This window comes from Mytilus galloprovincialis, chromosome 1, assembly GCF_965363235.1.
Source record: "Mytilus galloprovincialis chromosome 1, xbMytGall1.hap1.1, whole genome shotgun sequence".
Classification (NCBI taxonomy): Eukaryota; Metazoa; Mollusca; class Bivalvia; order Mytilida; family Mytilidae; genus Mytilus; species Mytilus galloprovincialis.
The window spans coordinates 130,063,300-130,079,005 of NC_134838.1; the positions used below are offsets into that span (position 1 = coordinate 130,063,300).

The 15,706-nt window shown below is 31.5% G+C and overlaps 1 protein-coding gene across 1 annotated transcript in view; it reads right to left on the bottom strand.

Moving 5' to 3' along the window:
- The window catches only part of LOC143059535 (mucolipin-3-like), a 55,643-nt gene that overhangs the window by 9,231 nt on the left and 30,706 nt on the right, over nt 1-15,706 (bottom strand). The window contains exons 6-9 of the mRNA XM_076233056.1: nt 8,081-8,177; nt 7,495-7,591; nt 3,100-3,218; nt 733-882 (exon numbers count right to left, since the gene is read on the bottom strand). Of these exons, the coding sequence (XP_076089171.1) occupies nt 733-882; nt 3,100-3,218; nt 7,495-7,591; nt 8,081-8,177 (463 nt within the window). The remainder of the gene's footprint in view (nt 1-732; nt 883-3,099; nt 3,219-7,494; nt 7,592-8,080; nt 8,178-15,706) is intronic.

The following is a 15,706-nucleotide window of genomic DNA, read 5'->3' on the forward strand; positions in this document are numbered from 1 at the left end:
GCTTCTCGGTGCATGTACTTTTCATTACCAGTCAAAAAATAATAATCAATGGAGATTGACATGTTTTTATTTGAATTTTTCTAGAAATCAAAATGTGTGTCATCAAGAGAAGCCCGTTAACTTATAATAATGGTCAATGAATCATAATTTGAAATTTTAGCTGGAAATAGGGGCCATTTTGGGGACTTATTGAACCTACTGGTTTGCAAAATGGATACCATTACTAAATTTCATGGTCACCATGGGGATGGGTGCTGGAGGCAGGAATTTGTCAACTCACCACATCATAATCCTCATCAAATAATTCCTAACCAAAAATAAGGTGCATTTACATAGCTAGTTCTGGATGTGAACAATTTGTAACTTAATGTTTCTTTAATATTCAGTGGAACATATTTCACTTATACTCATAGCAATGAAGAAATGTTCAAATAAGTTGAAATTAAATTGATATTAAGAATTTAAACACTAAAGAATGTCACACAAAGAAATAATTCCAATATTTTGTATCTGTACTGATGGCATTTCATTCTGTTTTTAAACTTCACAGTTACAGTCTTTTGTCAAAGAAATGTTTCGAATAAAAAAGAGAAATCTATTTTATACAGATTATTCAGGAAAATCAATTTCTCTAAGGAAACATCTTCTCTGTAATCTTCAATAATAAATAAATGTTACCTTATTCTCAATGAAACATAAATGTACCTAATTCTCAATGATAAATAAATGTACCTTATTCTCAATCTGTATCTTGAATGAACTTCCAACAATGGTGAAGATATCATTGAGGACAATGGCAACGTACCATAGGTTTAAAAACTCAAATTTATCTGATCGAGATAGGTCTTTACGATAAACTTTTTTGAAGTGGTCTATTGTCTTCTGCAACACAAAACATTTTAAATATAGGATGATTTCAATGCATGATAAAAGATAAAGAGCAACTATGAAGTTGTTAGTTTTCTTGTTTGAATAATTTTACATTTTTTTGTGATTTAGGGGCCTTTTGTAGCTGACTATGCAGTATGGGCTTTGCTCATTGTTGAAGACCATACAGTGACCTATAGCTGTTTATTTGTGTCATTTTGTCTCTTGTGGAGAGTTGTCTCATCAGCAATCATACCACATCTTCTTTTTTATAATTTGAAGAACAATCAAAGACTATGATTTAGGGAGCCCACCAACAGCTATATCCCCAGCCCCCAAAAAAGTCCTCCTTACCTATTTTGAAAATTGATGAAATAAGAATCTCATATATTTTTTTTGTTTGGCCTTATTTACTTATAAACAAGAATGTGTCCATAGTACATGGATACCCCATCCGCAAAATCATTTTCTATGTTCAATGGACCGTGAAAATGGGGAAAAATCTCTAATTTGGCATTAAAATTAGAGAGATCATAGGGAACATGTATACTATGTTTCAAGCTGATAGGACTACATCAAAAACTACTTCGACCAAAAACTTTAACCTTAAGTGGGACAGAGGGACGAACGAACGAGGGAACGAACAAACAAACAGACAATCAAACGGACAGACACACAAACAGACAGACACACAGACCAGAAAACATAATGCCCATAAATGGGGCATAAAAATGTAATCCTGCATTAAAGATCATTAAACATGGGGTATTTGTTTCACTGATGAACCAATTTCGAGGAATAACAAAATCATTCCCTACTTCACAAAGTTATAATTGTATGCAGCAGGGCTCACACTACTTCAGAATCATAGGAAGAAGTGACTTCTCTTTTTGAAACTGATAGGGAGAAGTGCACCTTCGTGCACTGCGCTACAATGTTTGGATTTTACTATAGTATAAAGGGTCATATGTAAATAATGTTCTTTTTATATAATTCAATTCATATCTGAGTGGTTGTTGTTTGTTTATGTGTTACATATTTGTTTTTCATTCATTTTTTTTATATAAATAAGGCTGTTAGTTTTCTTGGGCTTTGCTCGTTGTGGAAAGCCGTACGGTGACCTATAGTTGTTAATTTCTGGGTCATTTTGGTCTCTTTTGGAGAGTTGTCTCATTGGCAATCATACCACATCTTTTTTTTTTTATAATTAATGTAACAGTTCAATTTCAAAATTGTTTAAGTTAATTAGATTCTTGTGAGAAACTACCAACTTAATATTTAGCACTAAAAAGATTTTTTTTTTTATGTCAAAAAGGTAAAGAAAATATAATATATCATAACAATTCAATTAAAAAACTATCCTGTTTTTCATGATTATGAATTCCGAGTTTCTCATCAAAAGATATACAATGTTTATAAGCTGGGCCATAATATATTGATATTAGTAAAATAGACAATGAGTTGAGGAACTTTCAGCAATATTTTGAAACAATCCATTTCTATGGAATTATATACATTAATCAAGTAGATCTAACTTAAAGTCTGTTAATGCGAGTGGAATGCGTTATTTTTCCTCTTGAGGTTAATATTCTTCTCTCAGCTGTTACATTCATGCATCTGTAATACTTATTGTAAAAATACATATTTCATTCATAGCTGGTTCATTTCCGATCTGTAGTAAACAGTCCATGGCGGCCAAAAAAAATTTACAAAAATAAATGATGTTTGACAAACTATCTGGAAAGGGATATGACGTTTTTAATGCAATAAAAGGATCAAACATTTACTGTAGGCAACTTTTATCACCTTAAAATGACATAACAAACTTATTTTGACGCCAAAAGTTAGAGTGATGTAGGCTCATGAGTAACAAGTACCGAAAGTGCAGGAAGTAATAAAAGTTTGTCTTTTTATTAAATAACCTGCAGCGCACTGTAAAGTAAATTCTTAAACCTCTTTTCTTACGAAAATGAATCATTTTGGTCTGAATTTCTTACATTTCCAATACATAATTGATGTTTCATCGACATGTTAAAAATTCAAAATGTCTAATGACGAAAGAGACTGAAAGCGAGTATGGTGAACAACAGGGTGACTAGATTTTCCTTTTGACGTCGGGTATAGAGAAGTGACGGAGAGAAAAGCAACTTTTTCGCCCTAATGGACTGCTAGCATGTGCCCTGATGCAGTTTTTAATATTATAACCAAAAAAAAAAAAATAGAATATTTTACCTGTTTAAGTTTGTGTCCTCTGTACAAAGACCTCAAACACAGAACTGCAGAGAGAACACTGACACATATAACAAAGATATCATACAGTGTATTCGTAAGTCTCTCCTGCTTTTCTTCTTCTGAAAATATGCAGAAAACGTGGTAAGTGTGGAAACACATTAATGTCTTGTCTGAGGAAAGCATTGACACATGAAACAGTTAAATAATAAAGAGAAGCACAATCTCTCCCTTTCTTTCTTTCTCTGAAAATACATACTGATGTTACAGACAAGTGTGTACACACAGAAAATACATATTGATGTTACAGACAAGTGTGTACACACAGAAAATACATATTGATGTTACAGACAAGTGTGTACACACAGAACAATAACATAAAACAAGGATAATATATTGTATTCATCTCATATAAATATAAATTGGGTTCTTTTTCTCTAAACAAAGCAATGTATCATTCAATATAAATTGATATGCCATTTCATGATAATATTAAAATACAAACATCTGTTCTTTGTTGTTTTGTTTTTGTTTAACTTCATTTTAAGACATATAGTGCGGTGACAGAAGTGTAAAAAGTCGTCTAGATCGCGAGTTTAATCTCCCCAAATAACACACGGCTAAAAATGGTCTTAACTTAAAGACAAATATGTCTTCTTTAGTTTTTGCCCTGTCGTCAGAATTTCGTACGGTCACTTTTTTCGAAAAAGTCGTTTTAATGACTGGTAGTATATTGAAGAGTTTAAACCCCCCTTTTTCAAAATGAAAAAATGTGTATGTTTGCTTACATTTAATTGAAATAGTTTTTCCTGAAGCTATTTGTATATGTCAAAATATTCTATTCAGTATTTTATTTTCTTCTAATCTATAAAATTTGCGAAATTTAGACTATTTAAAATTGAGGTAATTTTAATTGCAAATTCAAACTCAAACTTTAGTTTCTTCTTCATAGTAGTAATACAAATTATCCCATAATATTTTAAGCATATAGTATTTAATAAAACTTGTAAGTGATAAAAATTTCGGAACCCAAATATGATAAAAACCTTAAGAAATCAACGGAAAAAGAATCGAGTAAAAATCTTCATTTTCAACACGGAACTCAATCACTTGCCTTCCGTCACATTTTGTGTATTAGTCAATAATTTGCTCTCAAATGATATATGAAATTACTACCTTTTTCGCTATTATATACACATATTTTCAATTGAAGTGCACTGATATATGCACATACTTTGTTTGTATATGTTTATATTCTATGTTTTTTCGTTCTAAAACATCAAATACTTTGTCAGAAAAGTCTTATTGTAAAATCAAAATAATTGACGGATAGTTTCAGTAAATATTCCGTGATATGCCAAGTCCTTTGCAAATTGCTCCATTAAGTCCAAAGAAAAGACAACAGTTGTTAAATGTTATGCAGTGCATAATATGCCCCAAAAAAAACCCTTGATTGAAATTTTGAGTCAATTTACTAGTTTAGGGAAGTCGATTTTTGTATCTGCATTGCATAAAAGATTGGATGATCATGAGGTGAACATCAAGATGTTTCATACGAAAGCTGTTAATTTGAAGAACTCTGTGCCGGCAGTTTATCATCGTTCATGCTACAAAACTTACAAAGTAAACATATTTGTTCCCCCTTTTAGAGCGAAAAAGCTTCTAGTCTGATATTTAATGACGACATACAATTATCTGACTGTTATCCCTCAGTTTCGGGTATTTGTACACGTTCAAGAATGCAGTCGTTCAACTGGAGTGCTTGTATATTTTGTTGCAACAAAACATTTTAGAAAGATACAAAAATACTCAAGTTTGAATCAGATGAGCGAATTAAAAATGTTTTATGCGTGTCAGATAAAGTTAAAGTTGAAATAGTTTCCCGTCCATCTTTTAAACATCAAGCACTCTGTCATTTTGGTTGTATTATAAATTATTTACTAAAAACGAAAAAAAAAATCCAAACCCGTGGAAGCAGATATCTCAGAACACGATACTGCTTTTACTAATTTTATTTTGGCTATTGACAACGATTTAATGGTCATTCCTCATGGCACCGTTACTTGATAAATAAAGATAATTTCTTCCGGCTGATTCTAATTTAAAATATTCTACATGTAAAATGCAGTCTAAACTCATTAATTTCTATAGAAATTCAGTTGTCAATCAACTTCAACAAGTTCAAGGCAAATATAACATAATATTTAGTAGCAAAATAACTATTTAAGATGCCATATAAGCTTCTAGTCAATTGAAAACTGACCTCAAAATCTCAATGTCAACTGTATTGTAATAGACACAAATAACGGACAGATATTTCATTCCGCTGCAAGTTTACTTAGAAAAGACATCGAAACTCTAAAGAAGACTACCCAACTTCGGATGAATTGTCTCTTTTTTTCTCAATTCAGTCAATGCCTTCGTATTTATTGCAATTCATTCTATCTTTACTCAATGAAACTGCATACAGCCGCAAGACTATTCTCAGGAAATGGCACCAGAGAAATTGTGGAAATGCTAAGCAATTGTTGATGCAATCGTTTTTGTTTTACTCCTTTTCATTTAGAATTTTTACAAATGTACAATGAGTTTGGTTCAAAACACCTTGTTGAAACATTGAATGCCAATGGATTTTATGCTTCTTAAAATAAAGTGCGACGCTATCTAGTTTGTTGCCAACCATGACATTGAGCGAATTCAAGATAGTGTGTACGTCTCGTGTAATGTTTCCCCAGCATCTTTGCAGACAAGCATATGAATGTCAACACACCTTCCTAGCCCCCCTTTTACATCTCTGTTAAATCTTGAATGAATTGATAGGGATGGTTTGAAGCTGGTATTTTTTTAGGAACAAATGTCTTTGGACTTCCTACAATACCTTCAGGCTTAATTGTACTTGTACTTGTAAAACTCAAAATAACGTGTTTGCTTTGAGCAGAACCTTTCATGTGCAGACCTGTGGCCATGAAAGAAATGTGTAGAAATATTAAAACATGTCTTGTGACGGTTGATGAAAATGAAGATGATGGAGATAGCGGTTGATTTGGTATAAAGTTTGTTGCACTGGTACACACGGTTCCAGCCCCGAGGTTAGAGGAGTGTAGGCGTGCCCTTAAAAAAAGTACACTATCTGTATGCGTCTGTTTCAAGTCAAAAGACGGTAACGCAGTGTTTGTCGTTTGTTTCTATATACTATATTTGTTTGTTTCTTATTTATTTTGTACATTAATCAGGCCGTTAGATTTTTTGTTTGTTTTACATTATTCATTTCGGGAATTGAAGACTATGCAGTATGAATTTTACTCATTGTTGAAGCCCGTACGGGACCTATAATTGTTTTATGTCTCATTTGGTCTCATTGGGATAGTTGTCTCATTTGCAATCATATCACATCTTCTTTTTTTTGTATATGGAATACTTTTGAAGTTTGTGGTACGTTTCAAGCGAAAAAAGGGGGGATATAATTGCAAAACCTATAATGTAATAGATATTAACCAAAGTTAAATACACAACAAAAGATAATACTATGGTAGCAGCAATAATTGTGAAAAAAAACCAAAAGCAACGAGTAGTCTATAAAAAACCTGAAGTATCCGCAAATTCAATTTGAGGTCGAATTTGACTGTAGTGTTCTATGGCTTTGGTTTGATACCTCACCCACTATGATAGTTTAAAAAATAATTTTAAAGTATTGTCCTGCATGACACTTGATTTTTACCTGAAATTGATATTTTTCATAAAGTTAAGGTGCTCTAAACATTTTATAGGTTGAAAACTTGATTTTTGAAGTTTTGTTAATAAAACGTCGTTTTAGGATTTTTTTGATAAAAAAATCTCAACGATTAAGGTTTATGTATAATAACAAACATTACTAAAGCCAAAACGGTATCATTTGTAATTAGGTAGAGTTTATAAATATAAAAAAATGTCAAAATTGAAACCATCTCAAATTTTCACAGATTTTGCATATGACCTTTAACCTCAATTTAAAAAAAATGTGACCATATCAAGTTCTGACGACAGGCATATTATTATAGTACACGATTTCCTCTTTCCAATGATATATTATGTAGGTGTGTGTTCGGTGGGGAGATTAAATTCAAAAAAATCTGCTTTCAGTCACCGCACTAATATATGTAATTTATTCTTATATCTAAATTAACAACAAACAAATCTAGTCATTCATTGTATGTTATGCAGTAATAACTGTATATCTTTGAAATATTGCACCCTTTTATCAATAAGATTGTTGATTTACAAGCAACAATGCAAGATTAAGCAATACAAGCCCATAAAGTTGCTAAATTCAAAATTTAACGGTATTTAGACTACTAATAAGGTCACATTTAAGATGAAAGCATTATAAACATTTCTGAGTATTATACCCATAACACTAACCTCCATAATTATAATGACCATGACATGTTCTCTCTTCTAATTCTGTGTCTAAATCCAATAACATCTGTCCATCTCTATTAGAGTCATCAAATACTATCTTTAAAATATAAGTTCAATCATTTGTATCATTTCAGAAATGAGATACAATGTCGATTCATTATTATTTGTTGGTAGAAAATTGGTTGCAGATTTTGTGAGTTAAAAAAAAATGAGTTAATTTCATGTAGGCTTGCATTTAGTATTTGTTACAACCAGAAAATCAAGTATCCCCCAAAAATAAAATGTTTACTCGATCCATAAAATGATTCCACAGTATATCTCCGTTCATAATGGAAAAACCTCCTGAATAAACATTATAGCTATAACTAATCGAATTCAAAAGACATAGAAATTTAAGCTGGATCAACACAGAACATTTATGTATTAATATACCAACAAATTCTTATATTTTTCAAGTTGGTTACTGATAACATGGACACCACTAACAAAATGGGAGACATAATTATTTATTATTATAAGTCCATCCCAACAGGAAAAAAACTTTGAACTTTCTGAAGATAAGCCTTAGTGTTAAAATTATATTCACCTGCCCATGGACTATAAAACATTCAGGTGCCACTTTTCTTCCTTCTGCATTCAGTCTGTAGGACTTTATCTTGAATTTCAGGGTCAACTTGATAATCCTAAAAAAATCCAGATGAAAACAGGTTTAAAATTGATATTCAAAATGTGTAAAAGATTGGAGATACAGACACAGTTTCACATTCCGAGTTTTACTTTTTCTAGATCAATTACTCTGTTTTTTTGTTGATTAGTGTCAGGAAGATACCTGTGAAATAGATAGTGAAATAGATATGTTTTGTTGTTTTGTGACAGGACAAATAACCTGTGAAATAGATATGTTTTGTTGTTTTGTGGCAGGACAATTTACCTGTGAAATAGATATGTTTTATTGTTTTGTGACAGGACAATTTACCTGTGAAGTAGATATGTTTTGTTGTTTTCTGACAGGACAAATTACCTGTGAAATAGATATGTTTTGTTACAGAACAAATTACCTATGAAATAGACATATTTTGTTGTTTTGTAACAGGACAAATCACCTGTGAAATAGATGTTTTATTGTTTTGTGACAGGACATATTACCTGTGAAATAGATGTTTTATTGTTTTGTGACAGGACACATTACCTGTGAAATAGATAAGTTTTGTTGTTTTGTAACAGGACAAATTACCTGTGAAATAGATATGTTTTGTTGTTTTCTGACAGGACACAATACCTGTGAAAAAGATATGTTTTGTTGTTTTGTGACAGGACACATTACCTGTGAAATAGATATGTTTTGTTGTTTTGTAACAGGACATATTACCTGTGAAATAGATATGTTTTGTTGTTTTGTGACAGGACACATTACCTGTGAAAAAGATATGTTTTGTTGTTTTGTGACAGGACACATTACCTGTGAAATAGATGTGTTTTGTTGTTTTGTAACAGGACATATTACCTGTGAAATAGATATGTTTTGTTGTTTTCTGACAGGACACATTACCTGTGAAAAAGATATGTTTTCTTGTTTTGTGACAGGACACATTACCTGTGAAATAGATATGTTTTGTTGTTTTGTGACAGGACACAATACCTGTGAAAAAGATATGTTTTCTTGTTTTGTGACAGGACACATTACCTGTGAAATAGATATGTTTTGTTGTTTTCTGACAGGGCACATTACCTGTGAAAAAGATATGTTTTTATTGTTTTGTGACAGGACACATTACCTGTGAAATAGATATGTTTTGTTGTTTTGTGACAGGACACATTACCTGTGAAATAGATATGGTTTGTTGTTTTGTGACAGGACATATTACCTGTGAAATAGATATGTTTTGTTGTTTTGTAACAGGACATATTACCTGTGAAATAGATATGTTTTGTTGTTTTGTAACAGGACAAATAACCTGTGAAATAGATAAGTTTTGTTGTTTTCTGACAGGACACATTACCTGTGAAATAGATATGTTTTATTGTTTTCTAACAGGACAAATAACCTGTGAAATAGATATGTTTTCTTGTTTTGTGACAGGACACATTACCTGTGAAATAGATATGTTTTGTTGTTTTCTGACAGGACACATTACCTGTGAAATAGATATGGTTTGTTGTTTTGTGACAGGACAAATAACCTGTGAAATAGATATGTTTTGTTGTTTTCTGACAGGACACATTACCTGTGAAAAAGATATGTTTTTATTGTTTTGTGACAGGACACATTACCTGTGAAATAGATATGGTTTGTTGTTTTGTGACAGGACAAATAACCTGTGAAATAGATATGTTTTGTTGTTTTGTAACAGGACATATTACCTGTGAAATAGATATGTTTTGTTGTTTTCTGACAGGACACATTACCTGTGAAATAGATATGTTTTGTTGTTTTGTAACAGGACAAATTACCTGTGAAATAGATATGTTTTGTTACAGAACAATTTACCTGTGAAATAGATATGTTTTGTTGTTTTGTAACAGGACATATTACCTGTAAAATAGATATGTTTTGTTGTTTTGTGACAGGACACATTACCTGTAAAATAGATATGTTTTGTTGTTTTGTGACAGGACACATTACCTGTGAAATAGATATGTTTTGTTGTTTTGTAACAGGACACATTACCTGTGAAATAGATATGTTTTGTTGTTTTGTGACAGGACACATTACCTGTGAAATAGATATGTTTTGTTGTTTTGTAACAGGACATATTACTTGTGAAATAGATATGTTTTGTTGTTTTCTGACAGGACAAATTACCTGTGAAAAAGATATGTTTTATTGTTTTGTGACAGGACAATTTACCTGTGAAGTAGATATGTTTTGTTGTTTTCTGACAGGACAAATTACCTGTGAAATAGATATGTTTTGTTACAGAACAATTTACCTGTGAAATAGATATGTTTTGTTGTTTTGTAACAGGACATATTACCTGTAAAATAGATATGTTTTGTTGTTTTGTGACAGGACACATTACTTGTAAAATAGATATGTTTTGTTGTTTTGTGACAGGACACATTACCTGTGAAATAGATATGTTTTGTTGTTTTGTAACAGGACACATTACCTGTGAAATAGATATGTTTTGTTGTTTTGTGACAGGACACATTACCTGTGAAATAGATATGTTTTATTGTTTTGTGACAGGACACATTACCTGTGAAATAGATATATTTTGTTACAGAACAAATTACCTGTGAAATACATATGTTTTGTTGTTTTATAACAGGACATATAACCTGTGAAATAGATATGTTTTGTTGTTTTGTGACAGGACACATTACCTGTGAAATAGATATGTTTTATTGTTTTGTGACAGGACACATTACCTGTGAAATAGATATGTTTTGTTACAGAACAAATTACCTGTGAAATAGATATGTTTTGTTGTTTTGTAACAGGACATATAACCTGTGAAATAGATATGTTTTGTTGTTTTGTGACAGGACACATTACCTGTGAAATAGATATGTTTTATTGTTTTGTGACAGGACAAATAACCTGTGAAATAGATATGTTTTGTTGTTTTGTGACAGGACACATTACCTGTGAAATAGATATGTTTTATTGTTTTGTGACAGGACACATTACCTGTGAAATAGATATGTTTTGTTACAGAACAAATTACCTGTGAAATAGATGTTTTGTTGTTTTCTGGCAGGACAAATTACCTGTGAAATAGATATGTTTTGTTGTTTTGTGACAGGACACATTACCTGTAAAATAGATATGTTTTGTTGTTTTGTGACAGGACACATTACCTGTGAAATAGATATGTTTTGTTGTTTTGTAACAGGACATATTACCTGTGAAATAGAAATGTTTTATTGTTTTGTGACAGGACACATTACCAGTGAAATAGATATGTTTTGTTGTTTTGTGACAGGACACAATACCTGTGAAATAGATAAGTTTTGTTGTTTTGTAACAGGACATATTACCTGTGAAATAGATATGTTTTATTGTTTTCTGGCAGGACAAATTACCTGTGAAATAGATATGTTTTGTTGTTTTCTGACAGGACACAATACCTGTGAAAAAGATATGTTTTCTTGTTTTGTGACAGGACACATTACCTGTGAAATAGATAAGTTTTGTTGTTTTGTAACAGGACAAATTACCTGTGAAATAGTTATGTTTTGTTGTTTTCTGACAGGACACAATACCTGTGAAAAAGATATGTTTTGTTGTTTTGTGACAGGACACATTACCTGTGAAATAGATATGTTTTGTTGTTTTTTAACAGGACATATTACCTGTGAAATAGATATGTTTTGTTGTTTTCTGACAGGACACAATACCTGTGAAAAAGATATGTTTTCTTGTTTTGTGACAGGACACATTACCTGTGAAATAGATAAGTTTTGTTGTTTTGTAACAGGACATATTACCTGTGAAATAGATATGTTTTATTGTTTTCTGGCAGGACACATTACCTGTGAAATAGATATGTTTTGTTGTTTTGTAACAGGACATATTACCTGTGAAATAGATATGTTTTGTTGTTTTCTGACAGGACACAATACCTGTGAAAAAGATATGTTTTCTTGTTTTGTGACAGGACACATTACCTGTGAAATAGATATGTTTTGTTGTTTTGTGACAGGACACATTACCTGTGAAAAAGATATGTTTTTATTGTTTTGTGACAGGACACATTACCTGTGAAATAGATATGTTTTGTTGTTTTGTGACAGGACACATTACCTGTGAAATAGATATGTTTTGTTGTTTTGTGACAGGACACATTACCTGTGAAATAGATATGGTTTGTTGTTTTGTGACAGGACATATTACCTGTGAAATAGATATGTTTTATTGTTTTGTGACAGGACACATTACCTGTGAAATAGATATGTTTTGTTGTTTTGTGACAGGACACATTACCTGTGAAATAGATATGTTTTGTTGTTTTGTGACAGGACATATTACCTGTGAAATAGATATGTTTTATTGTTTTCTGACAGGACACATTACCTGTGAAATAGATATGTTTTGTTGTTTTGTGACAGGACACATTAGCTGTTATTTAGATATGTTTTGTAGTTTTCTGACAGGACAAATTACCTGTGAAATAGATGTTTTGTTGTTTTCTGACAGGACACATTACCTGTGAAAAAGATATGTTTTATTGTTTTGTGACAGGACACATTACCTGTGAAATAGATATGTTTTGTTGTTTTGTAACAGGACATATTACCTGTGAAATAGATATGTTTTATTGTTTTCTGACAGGACACATTACCTGTGAAATAGATATGTTTTATTGTTTTCTGACAGGACACATTACCTGTGAAAAAGATATGTTTTATTGTTTTCTGACAGGACACATTACCTGTGAAATAGATATGTTTTATTGTTTTCTGACAGGACACATTACCTGTGAAATAGATATGTTTTGTTGTTTTCTGACAGGACACATTACCTGTGAAATAGATATGTTTTGTTGTTTTGTGACAGGACACATTACCTGTGAAATAGATATGGTTTGTTGTTTTGTGACAGGACATATTACCTGTGAAATAGATATGTTTTATTGTTTTGTGACAGGACACATTACCTGTGAAATAGATATGTTTTGTTGTTTTGTGACAGGACACATTACCTGTGAAATAGATATGTTTTGTTGTTTTGTGACAGGACATATTACCTGTGAAATAGATATGTTTTATTGTTTTCTGACAGGACACATTACCTGTGAAATAGATATGTTTTGTTGTTTTGTGGCAGGACATATTACCTGTGAAATAGATATGTTTTATTGTTTTGTGACAGGACATATTACCTGTGAAATAGATATGTTTTGTTGTTTTGTGACAGGACACATTAGCTGTTATTTAGATATGTTTTGTAGTTTTCTGGCAGGACAAATTACCTGTGAAATAGATGTTTTGTTGTTTTCTGACAGGACACATTACCTGTGAAAAAGATATGTTTTATTGTTTTGTGACAGGACACATTACCTGTGAAATAGATATGTTTTGTTGTTTTGTAACAGGACATATTACCTGTGAAATAGATATGTTTTATTGTTTTCTGACAGGACACATTACCTGTGAAATAGATATGTTTTATTGTTTTCTGACAGGACACATTACCTGTGAAAAAGATATGTTTTATTGTTTTCTGACAGGACACATTACCTGTGAAATAGATATGTTTTGTTGTTTTGTGACAGGACACATTACCTGTGAAATAGATATGTTTTGTTGTTCTGTAACAGGACATATTACCTGTGAAATAGATATGTTTTATTGTTTTCTGACAGGACACATTACCTGTAAAAAAGATATGTTTTGTTTGTTTTGTGACAGGAAACATTACCTGTGAAATAGATATGTTTTGTTGTTTTGTGACAGGACACATTACCTGTGAAATAGATATGTTTTGTTGTTTTGTGACAGGACACATTACCTGTGAAAAAGATGTTTTGTTGTTTTGTAACAGGACATATTACCTGTGAAATAGATATGTTTTGTTGTTTTGTGACAGGACACATTACCTGTGAAATAGATATGTTTTGTTGTTTTGTGACAGGACACATTACCTGTGAAATAGATATGTTTTGTTGTTTTGTGACAGGACATATTACCTGTGAAATAGATATGTTTTGTTGTTTTGTGACAGGACACATTACCTGTGAAATAGATATGTTTTGTTGTTTTGTAACAGGACATATTACCTGTGAAATAGATATGTTTTGTTGTTTTGTGACAGGACACATTTCCTGTGAAATAGATGTTTTGTTGTTTTGTGACAGGACACATTACCTGTGAAATAGATGTTTTGTTGTTTTGTGACAGGACACATTTCCTGTGAAATAGATATGTTTTGTTGTTTTGTGACAGGACACATTACCTGTGAAATAGATGTTTTGTTGTTTTCTGGCAGGACAAATTACCTGTGAAATAGATATGTTTTGTTGTTTTGTGACAGGACACATTACCTGTGAAATAGATATTTTTTGTTGATTTGTTACAGTACAATTTACCTGTGAAATATATAGTAAAATAGATATGTTTTATTGTTTTGTGACAGAACAAATTACCTGTGAAAAAGATGTGTTTTGTTATTTTGTGAGAGGAAAAATAACCTGTGAAATATAAATATTTTGGTTGTTTTGTGACAGGACACATTACCTGTGAAATAGATATGTTTTGTTGTTTTGTGACAGGACACATTACCTGTGAAATAGATATGTTTTGTTGTTTTGTGACAGGACACATTACCTGTGAAAAAGATGTTTTGTTGTTTTGTAACAGGACATATTACCTGTGAAATAGATATGTTTTGTTGTTTTGTGACAGGACACATTACCTGTGAAATAGATATGTTTTGTTGTTTTGTGACAGGACACATTACCTGTGAAATAGATATGTTTTGTTGTTTTGTAACAGGACATATTACCTGTGAAATAGATATGTTTTGTTGTTTTGTGACAGGACACATTACCTGTGAAATAGATATGTTTTGTTGTTTTGTGACAGGACACATTACCTGTGAAATAGATATGTTTTGTTGTTTTGTGACAGGACATATTACCTGTGAAATAGATATGTTTTGTTGTTTTGTGACAGGACACATTACCTGTGAAATAGATATGTTTTGTTGTTTTGTAACAGGACATATTACCTGTGAAATAGATATGTTTTGTTGTTTTGTGACAGGACACATTTCCTGTGAAATAGATATGTTTTGTTGTTTTGTGACAGGACACATTACCTGTGAAATAGATGTTTTATTGTTTTGTGACAGGACACATTTCCTGTGAAATAGATATGTTTTGTTGTTTTGTGACAGGACACATTACCTGTGAAATAGATGTTTTGTTGTTTTCTGGCAGGACAAATTACCTGTGAAATAGATATGTTTTGTTGTTTTCTGACAGGACACATTACCTGTGAAAAAGATATGTTTTATTGTTTTGTGACAGGACACATTACCTGTGAAATAGATATGTTTTGTTGTTTTGTGACAGGACACATTACCTGTGAAATAGATATGTTTTGTTGATTTGTTACAGGAGAAATTACCTGTGAAAAAGATATGTTTTGTTGATTTGTTACAGGAGAAATTACCTGTGAAATAGATATGTTTTGTTGTTTTCTGACAGGACACATTACCTGTGAAAAAGATATGTTTTGTTGATTTGTTACAGGAGAAATTACC